Raw genomic sequence first — 10,166 nt, 5'->3', positions numbered from 1 at the left:
AACAAAGGGGGGATATGATAGAGGTCTATACAATCATAAATGGTGTGGAGAAAGTGACTAAGGATGTGTTGTTTACCCTTCACATAACACAAGAATCAGGAGTCATCCAACGAAATTAACAGGCAGCAGGTTTAAAACAAACAAAAGGAAGTACTTCTTCATACAACGCACGGTCAACCTGTGGAACTCATTGCCAGGTGATGTTGTGAAGGTCAAAACTATAACTGGATTTAAAAAAGAATTAGGTAAGTTCATGGAGGTTAGGTTCATCAATGACTAGTAGCTAAGATGGTCAGGGATGTAACCCCATGCTCTTGGTGTCTCTAGGCCTTTGACTGCCAGATGCTGGGACTGGACGACAGGGAAATAACTTTGATTGCTCCGGTCTGTTAATTACCATTGAAGCACCTGGTATTGGCCGCTGTCCAAAGCCAGGATACTGGGCTAGGTGGACCATTGGTCTGACCCAGTATGGATATTCTTATGTTCTTAAGTTCTGTTGCCTGGGTTAGTCGGGAGGTCAGATTAGATGATCACAGTGGTCTCTGGCCGTGGAATCCATGAATATTTCCAGTGGAGAAATGCTGCCAGGGACAACACGAGCACCATGAGGGGCCAGAGGTATGAAGGCCTCCAGTTTAATTGTCCTGGCCTCCTCCTAGCCCCCAGGATATGAGGAGTGCCACCCCATTCAGCTGTCTGCATTAGTTCTCCCTCTTCACCTCTGTTTGCAACACTCCCCACAGAGGTCATGGGGAACCCACCTTTCCCTTGCTTGGTAAATATTTAGGTGGACCTGCCCCTTTGCGTTCAGATGTGAACAGAATCTGAACTGGATCAGTCTCAGATTCCCCATCACTGCAGCAAAGCTGAGTGAGGAAACAGACAGGACGTGTGTTTGGCTTCTCCGAAGGGGTAGCAGACTATTTAGTGACATTAAAGCACAGAACCATCTCCCATAAAAGTAATCACCCCCTGGCATAAAAGCTTGTAACAATCTGCTTTCTCCAAATTGTGCTGCTTGTGTTCCCCCATGTGGATCTCGGGGCCACTGTTAGTTTGCTTGCATAATCCTTTGAGTTCACTACACTTTTTTTTTTTCTTTAAAAAAATCCTAGATGGCTAAGTTCCACACTCAGTTAAACCCAGGAAGTTCCTTTGACTTCACTGAGGACAGATTTCAGCCCCTCCAAAAGAGCAATTTAAACCCTGATGGATTTATATCTCTACTTTATATTGGTATTTACAAGGCTTTTCATTAGCTCTCAGTGGTGGCAGCAGGATCATGTCCCCAGCTCTGCAGTCACCCTAGCGGCTTGGCTCAAGTGCTTTGAGGCAGTGGGAGTGGAAGACGTGCCCTTTAATAGTGGAAGATTAACTGCCTAGGATCCTCTCCAGAATGTTTGTTTATAGAGCTGTTTACTGTGCTCCAAACATGTATGTATTTTGCTGCCCAACCAAGGCAGTCAGGTGGCTTTTGGTGGCATGCCTGCAGGAGGACCGCTGGTAACACAGATTCGGCGGCATGTCTGCGGGAGGTCCACTGGTAACGCGCCTTCAGCATACCTGCTGCCGAAACCGCGGGACCGGCAGACCTCCTGCAGGCATGTCACCACAGGCAGCCTGACTGCCACCCTCACGGCGACCAGCAGGCCCCCCCGCTGCCCCAGGCATGCACTGGTGCCTGGAGCTGCCCCTGGCTCCAAAGCACAATGTACATTTTAAATAGCTGATCATACCAACAATTCTGTAGGCCTTAGGGGAAAGGGAGACAATTGGCCTGCATTAAAGTCATGACTAAAAATTAAGACACTTCATCAGTGTCCTGGACCTGGTTATTCCTTTGTGTTCTGCATGGTGTCTCCCCGCCCCGAGTTATCTTGGTCCAGGGGCGGCTCCAGGCCCCAGCACGCCAAGCGCGTGCCTGGGGCGGCAAGCCACGGGGGGCGCTCTGCCGGTCGCCGTGAGGGCGGCAGGCAGGCTGCCTTCGGTGGCATGCCTGCGGAGGGTCCGCTGGTCCTGTGGCTTCGGCGGACCTCCCGCAGACGTGCCGCTGAATCCGCGGGACCAGGGACCTCCCACAGGCAAGCTGCCAAAGGCAGCCTGCCTGCCGTGCTTGGGGTGGCAAAATACCTAGAGCTGCCCCTGCTTGGTCAGACACATTAGTGGGGCTTTATTCATTACCGTTCTGTGTTTGTTAATAAGCACATCTGGGAATAAATACAATCAAACAAACTGACCACCTATTGAAAAGGTGAATACATCGGCCCCCATATCATACCCCCTCTTCCAGGGATGACTGCCGTGAAGCCACAGTTGCTCTTTGGGGGACAGCGTCAGGGCATGCGGATTTCCCAGCCACAGATCCTTGTCAGTGTGCGTGTATGGCAGGAGGGTTGATCTAGCCTTAGTGCTGTTGTAGTGGCCACATATCATTTCTGCTGCCGTTCCGCAGCCCAGGGAGCAAGGTGGGGCTGGGGAATCTTGCACAAAGGAAACACGAGGCTTAGCTGCAGAGTCAGGCTCTTTATTTCTTACCCTCCCACCCTTACTCCAACTTAGTGTAGGATTTAAAAAAAAAATAGTTTGCTTAAGTTTTGATTAAGGAAATATCTGTGTGTTGTAAAGAGAGGCCCTGACTAGGAGGTAGAAGGATGGCCTTGAAAATGAGTTATAAGGCCCAAAGGGAATGCAGTAGGGAGGATGTCTGGTTCAAAGCATAACTAATGGAATAAGGGGAAGCGTCTAAGAAGGCCTCTGACTCATAGGGGTGACTGCAGATGGGTTTCAATAAGAACTTCTCTTAAAAGGAGCCGACGTGGAGCTTCCCACCCCACAGACCAGTGTTATCGCCATCCTATGTGAACCCAGGTGCAATGAAAAAGCTGTTGGCCAGCAGGAAGTAGGGGAAGAGATTAAGCAGGAAAGACCCTGGTCGGGGGGATGGGGTGGACATTGTAAATCTTATTTGGATCAAAATTAGGATGAGTTGTCTAGCTAACAAGTGATTTGAATGTGATAATTGGCTCTGACGATTGTTTGTTGCAGGGTATGAAAGATATGAATGTGAAGGTTCTTTGTCAGACCCTACTATCATGCTGGAGTATGCCTAGGTCTGGCCTATTTGTAAGTACACTGATCCCATGCTTATGAATACTTTTTGTTACTGTATTGGGTGTAGTATATTGCAGATTATTTAGGCTTTGTACGCACGTTTTGAGCAATTGTATAAATACCATTTGGCCTTTGGATTTAATAAAGGAATTTATGGTTAAATTAGTGTTTGGTTTCCCACAGCGATATTAATTTCAAATAACATTCTTATTTCCAACACTTAGTAACACACACCTCTCAGTGAGGGTGGCAGCTTTGAATGGTTAAAGCTAAATGAGTTTTGAAAGGCAAAACAAACATCTGAACCTCTCTAAGTGTGTAAAGGATTGTTTTCTTTCCTGCTCGTGCCCTATGCTTTGCTAGCTGAATGGGTTTTCTTTACACGTTTCCCCCCCAAAATTGCTGAAACTACCCATGAAAACTTAGGCCAAAACAGAGTCCTGTTGGGCAAGTGATAAGTGACTGAACACCAGGGGGAGGGGGGGGGCTTGCAGTGAAAATTGGCATCTCCCAACCTGGGCTGGTGTTACTGGGGAGCCACAATAATTCTATGCTGAGCCTTTGAGGTTTGGAAGACTAATATCTGGAGGGGTTAAACTAGCCACTAGAGGGAGCAAACAGTTACAAGCTGCTAACCGGAGATTCACAGGGAAGAGTTCTACAGGGCTAGGTTTTATATTGACTTCCTGCATTTGCAAGAGCATTCTGGGGTCTTGGTCAGTTCTGTAGAGGCTGGGCTTCTCTCCTAGCTTCTGTTTAATGATCTGAGGCCTCACCCATTGCTGCTTACTCCTGGAAGCTGGCAGGACTACCGTGGCCGTGAGAATCACATTTTGGTGGTGTTTAAAAGATCAGACCCAAAGGCCATATTTTAAAGGCTTTTAGGCACAAACTTTTGATTTCAATTGGAGCTGGGTGCCTAAATACTCTTGAGGGTCTGAGCTCAAGTCTTTGGTAAAGAGCCACCTACGTTTAAGATGCATTGTAACGAGAAGCATATGCAAGCTGAGTAGCACTAGGAACAGAAGGATTGTCTGCTGTTGAGTCACAATCTCTGTGCAGAGTCCGGGAACTAGCCACAGATGTAATTTATGACAAAGCTGCGCTTAAAAAGCTAACGGTTAGTGTGCTGATCTATTGCCACCTTCCTGGGGAATTTCCCATAGATGAAATGGGCCCCACTAGCCATTGCGTGTTACTCCCATAGGTCACGAAGGCCACAGACATTCAGGGCAAAATGGTTTGGTCCTCACTTGGGCAAAACGCCCCCGTTTGAAATCAGAGAGAGAACTGCCTGAGGGGTTTGAACCTGACTGCAACGCAATGTGACTGCTGCCCTGTTGCAAATCCCTGGAGGATGTTGGTCTCTTCTCCCCAGATCTGCCACCTGCCTCCAAAGGGGAAGATTGCTTACTGAAAGTCAAAGCACTCAGCAGTCTGCAGCCCACTGCTCTAGTGACAACAGCTGACCACAAGGAGGCAGTAGTGGCACTGTCTAGTTTTAAATCTTTAAGGGCTGACTTTCCCAAGGGGCAATCTCCCTTTCGCAGCTGCAGTTTGTGCTTGTTCCATGTACCCCAGTGATGGAATTGTGCCTCCAGCTTATGTAGGCTGGGCCTCAGACTTTTGGAAAACTTACCCCCAGAACTAAGGACAGACTGATTGAGTCAAAGCCCACTGAAGTCAGCTGGAGTTGCAGGTACACAAGGAATGCAGAGCTGGGCCATAGATCAGCTCAAACCAAAACACATTCTTTGAGCTCCCTCTGCTGCTCAATGGAGTCATCTAACAAACACTGGGCTTGATGCTGCTCTTCTCAACATCTTCTAAGCCAGTGGTTCTCAAAGCCGGTCCGCCGCTTGTTCAGAGAAAGCCCCTGGCGGGCCAGGCCGGTTTGTTTACCTGCCGTGTCCGCAGGTCCGGCCGATCGCGGCTCCCACGGGCCGTGGTTCGCTGTTCCAGGCCAATGGGAGCTGCTAGAAGAGGCACAGGCTGAGGGACGTACTGGCCGCCGCTTCCCGCAACCCCCATTGGCCTGAAACAGCAAACCGTGGCCAGTGGGAGCTGCAATCGGCTGAACCTGCGGATGCGGCAGGTAAACAAACCGGCCCGGCCCGCCAGGGGCTTTCCCTGAACAAGCAGTGGCCTGGCTTTGAGAACCACTGTTCTAAGCAACCTGCAGGGTGGGTGAGTATGGTTCTAACTCTCCCTGACCCATGCAGCCCCCAGGAATCTTTTAGCAGCCTCTCCAGTCCAGAGTGACCCAGTCTTCTTATAGCTTCCCCAAGGAACATCTGCTGGGTCCAGGCAGAATTGGTGATCAAACAGGAACAAATCCTAAGCACAGCCAGGTTTGCCTGGCTCTGGGTATCCAGCAAGGCCCAGTGTAGAAGTTACTTTCTCAAGATTGTAACAGCAGAGGTAGTTTGTGAGGGCAATGCCCAACCCCATATGTCCTACCAATAACTAGCACCTCCATGGACTGCTGGGAACGGAGTCTGGATTTCCTGGCCAAAGGTGGTCAGTATTTCTCCATTATCGCATGGGACTCAAGTCCAGAGTCCTACTCCTACACCCTGTCAATCCCAGGAGTGTCACAGAGGCAGCTCTGTGGGCTGCAGGCACCCCCTTTCCCTGACATGACATGTGACAGAGTCCGGGATAATGACTGCTCTGTATAGTTCCCCGCTTAGATGGCAAGGTTAGTGTGGTTGCAAGGAGGCAAGACTAGAAATCCAACCAACCCCCAGCACTGTTCTGCTCCTCCCTCCCATCTCTCTCAGGCCTTCCCCCCTCTTCTGTTCTTCCTCATCCTTTCCCCATGGCAGGGGTCCAGATACCACAGTGCCAAGAACCTAGATAAATGGGTAGATCTCGTTGGGCAGACTGGAGATCCTGATGGACAGCAACACTTTCCTCACATGGGGTTTGGGTAGAGAAGTGATGCTCGCTGGAAGAAGCATCTAGAGGCATGGCCAGTGCCAGCATAGGCCTCTAACACTGTGTTGGCCCATCCTTGGTCAATAAAACTTGTGATTCAGGGGAGCATCTGGATTCCCTGTTGCTGCTAAAGGCCACCAATACCATGTGGGACAATGGTGCCTTTGTCCATCTGCATTCACTGTCCTATTCTCTCCCATCCCCAGGCACCAGGCTGGTTAAATTGCAAGGGGATGAGCCTGTGGGGAGCCCCAAAGCTGACGGGGTAGAAGAGCAATCTCACTTCAGTGCCGATGCTCTGAAGCACCACAGACAGACAGACAGTGTGAAGGCCTTTACTGAAAGGGAGAGACACGGATCTAACTGCATTCACGAAGCTTCTGCTTAGGCTCAGACTTTCCATGTCCATGGGGGACTCAAAGCTGCGCTGCACGTTCTCTAGCTGAACTGCTTGAGCTTCTGGGTCCCTCTCTGTAATGAGCAGACACTGCTATCAGAATGCCCCAGCATGGCGCAAGTATCCTTGATGAATGAGGGGAGGAGGAGCTGCTCCCTGCTGGCATGGGCTGATCAGTGGGCTTGGGTTAGAGGTGGGGGAAGTCAATCAGTGGGATGAGCTGCCTTGAGGTGGAGATGAGTCAGTTAAAATGCCAGGGCTAGGCCAGGCTTGTGGGCCTAGTGCCAACCCAGGGCTGCGAGGTTGATCCGAACTATAGCTCCTCCTGCCCCCATCACTTCTTCCGGCTCTCCCTCTGCAGGGCGGCTGCATGCTTCCGCAGCTGGCTCCAGCACTTGGGCACCTGCTGGCTGAGGCCTGGCAGGCGCTGCAGCCTAACGAAGAGAATGCAGGGGCTCAGACTTTGTTTTTTCCCCATCCTTGAGCCCTCTGGGCTCTACCGAACCAATTAAAAATAAATCCGTGCACATTCACCACCGCCCTCCAGCGCAGATTGAGATCTAAAACAGCCAGACACCTCTTCACAGGCCATTCGGGACACTGAGCTGGGCTGCAATGGGCCAGAATGTCAGCAGCCAAGCTGAGGGTGCTGCACGTGTACCTGCTGTGGACTAAGCTAAGGTCTGCTACAAACCTGTGTGGGTTGGTGGGTTGAGCTCTGACTGTCAGAGCAATGGGCTGGGGGGGTCCCCAATTTTCATAGTAGAAAGCTGCAGGCCGGAAAGGCTTTTCCTCGGGACAGATCTATGGGGAGGGGAGGCATTACTGAGTGGGTGCTATAGGGATGAAAGGCTCTCTGTGCCCTGAGCTAGCCTGCCACTCCCCTGGCTCAGGCCTAGAAGGAGAAGAGAGAAAGGTGCTAGGTAACAGAAATCTGCTAGGTCATTTTGCCCCACCTCTCTCTCTCTCTCTCTCTTCAGCCTCTCAAACTTAAGGCCTGATCCAAAGCCCACTGAAGTCAATGGAAGGATTCCCATTGACTGGGATCAGACAGGCTCGCAAAAGTAACAGCTCAAGACACATGTCATCCAGTAAGTGATGCAACACTGCCATCTATTGACAATATGAGAGAGCAAAGTCTCTGTCTAGCAGATGGAATTCCTGCATCAAAGATGCAATAGTTCCTATTCAAGCAGAGAAACCTACTGTGCAGGGGCGGCTCTAGCTTTTTTGCCACCCCAAGCACAGCAGGCAGGTGGCCTTCGGCGGCTTGCCTGCGGGAGGTCTGCCGGTCCCGCGGATTTGGCAGCAATTCGGCAGCGGGTACACCGAAGCCACGGGACCGGCGGACTTCCCGCAGGCAAGCCGCCGAAGGCGGCCTGACTGCTGCCCTCGCAGGGACCGGCAGGGTGCCCCCCGCGGCTTGCTGCCCCAGGCACGTGCTTGGAGTGCTGGTGCCTGGAGCCGCTGCTGCTACTGTGTATGTTCAATGAAGGAGGAATCTGCCCTGAAATTGTGTGCATGGGGAAACAGAATCAGCTGGAGAGATCCACAATCTCTCCCTTGCTGTGGCCGGAGCAGTGTCCCCAGGGGCAGAGCTGGATGCTTGAGGTGGAGTGTCTGTCTGCTCTTTGGCACGGACCCAGCTCCCCCTGTATAGCCCAGAGTTTACTCCAGTCTCACCCCAGTGATACATAAGAACAAATCCTACCAGCTGCTTGAAGTGACAATCCTGCCTCAGGCCATTCTGGAACCTCACTGGGCCCTTTGTGCTCTAGGGTGGGACCTGCCCTACCAGGAGTGCGAGCCAAGTCCCAGCTTCCAACACTCCAGACTTCCTGGTGGGAAAAGCTTACCTGTCACAGAGGAAAATGTCACATCTCTCGTCCCATGGCAGGTGCTGCAAGGAGTCAGGAGGAGGCTCCGGTACTGCTGGGAAAACCTTCATGGACTGGTAGGAATCAAAATGAAAAAGGAAGATGGAGCTTTGATTGCCCTTGGTCTGTGTCGGCAGACTAGCCTGCTGCTGCTGTTCATCCCCTGTGTGCCAGAGAAGAGAGGACAGGGTATCTCAGTAGGATGCACATTCTGCAGAACCATCACAGGTGGCCACCATAGAGCTGGCTGCACCAATCTGTGTACACTGTTCTCAAAGTGCTCTGATGTCAAGCTACTCCGCTGGGGAAGAAGAGAATGGCCTCATTCAGAGCAGCGATCACCAGGAATGACCAAACAGTCCTGAGCCACCAGCTGGCCACACAGGCCAAGGTCTGGAGTGGGCTCTGCTAGAAATTTTTGCACCATGGCCTGCACAGCACACACTGGGGCTGGCAAAGAGCTGGCTGTGCACGTGGTGCTGGCTCCTCCTCCCCTGTGTTCCCAGCTGCTACGTCACCCTGGAGAAGCTACTAATACATCAATACTTTCCCAGTGGTACTTGCAGCAGTGGGCTACCTGAGAAACTACCAGAAGGGATGTTCTAGTATCACAAATGGGAGGGAGGATGGGACAGGTGATGGCTAACAGGAACTAACTGATGGCAAGTAGGATGGGAGATGTCTAAAAAACATTCCCTCAGCTAGCATGTTGCCCACCCTATGAGTAAGGCTGAGGACCCCTGCACCAGCTGACTGGGAACGATACAAGCACTCAAAGTCAACCAAAAATTCAGCCCCAGTGCTGCTGTTTCATCCTAGCAGCACCAGCATTTCCAGTGCCCTCTTCTCCAGGAGACCAGCTTCAGGGAAAGGGGAGGCGGCCAGTCTACTCAGCCCGTTACCTTGGCCCAATTCAGCCTGTACAGTGATTGAAGCATGGGACGCACACTGCAGTCCCCATGGCCCAAGCAATGATGTTTTAAAGCTTTCAGTCCCTGCTGCCTCTCCCCAGTAGGAGGCACTGAAAGGCCAGTGTCCGACCTGTGAGCAGCTTTCAGTGGGGCCAGCATGCAGACAGATACCGGTGCACAGATGCCGCACAGCAATGCTAATTGGCCTAGTGTCCGGGGCAGGTTGTGCAGACCTGGCAGCCGCACAGGGAAACCCCACCCCCATTTCATATTGTGAGTTGACCCTTCTATCTCCTAGGACTTGCTAACCTGAAACTCCTTGGCAGGAGCTGGAGACCCAGGGCCCTCTTTCCCCTCCCACCTGTGACAGGAGTGCATGGTAGCAGGTAGTTCCCTCCACCCATTCCCTTCTGGGTCAGACTCCCTACCTCGGAGGAGCAGGCATTGGTTAGTGGTATCCACGGTAAACACCGGTTGCCAGGGGGATGCGACTGTGTGAGAGGGTGGGGTGATGAAGTGGCAAACAGTCTGTGGCGTGGCAGTGTCTGTGAGGCACACTGTGCCATCCCAGGAGAACACCAGCACCTGAAAGAGCAACAGGGCACAGGAGCTGCATGGAGAGCACTTGCAGGGCCATTCCCATTGCTCTTGGCTGGGACTGGGGCAGGAGAAAGCCCTGAAAGCCTTAGCGGGATGCAGGAACCCTGCAGAACGGAAATGAGGTGCATGGGCCAGAGGTGTGTGAGAACCCAGGGCTGCAATAGCGGAAATGCTGTGGGTCAGGTTTGAGGTGAACAACAGAGCACAGCTTGCTCAGTGCTTGCTGCACTTGGGCTGGCTCCAGCCAGATGCTTTTAACCCTTTATTTTCCACAAGGTCCTTGTGCCTGTTTTTGAAATGGCTGTCCATCTCCACTGGTCACAGGGC

At 51.8% G+C, this 10,166-nt stretch overlaps 1 protein-coding gene across 7 annotated transcripts in view; it reads right to left on the bottom strand.

The window, feature by feature from the left end:
- Positions 1 to 6,373: 6,373 nt before the first annotated feature.
- Positions 6,374 to 10,166, bottom strand: part of WDR93 (WD repeat domain 93) — a 21,327-nt gene continuing 17,534 nt past the window's right edge. For all 7 annotated transcript variants that reach the window (XM_039490979.1, XM_039490976.1, XM_039490974.1 and 4 more), the window contains 3 exons: positions 9,668 to 9,824; positions 8,308 to 8,491; positions 6,374 to 6,885 (listed from right to left, as the gene is read on the bottom strand). In XM_039490979.1, the coding sequence (XP_039346913.1) occupies positions 6,786 to 6,885; positions 8,308 to 8,491; positions 9,668 to 9,824 (441 nt within the window). In that variant the 3' untranslated portion in view covers positions 6,374 to 6,785. The remainder of the gene's footprint in view (positions 6,886 to 8,307; positions 8,492 to 9,667; positions 9,825 to 10,166) is intronic.

The sequence above is a fragment of the Mauremys reevesii genome, linkage group 10 (assembly GCF_016161935.1).
Source record: "Mauremys reevesii isolate NIE-2019 linkage group 10, ASM1616193v1, whole genome shotgun sequence".
In the NCBI taxonomy this organism is placed as follows: Eukaryota; Metazoa; Chordata; order Testudines; family Geoemydidae; genus Mauremys; species Mauremys reevesii.
Note: the sequence above shows the minus strand (reverse complement) of the source record. Positions and strands in the feature narration are given on the sequence as shown.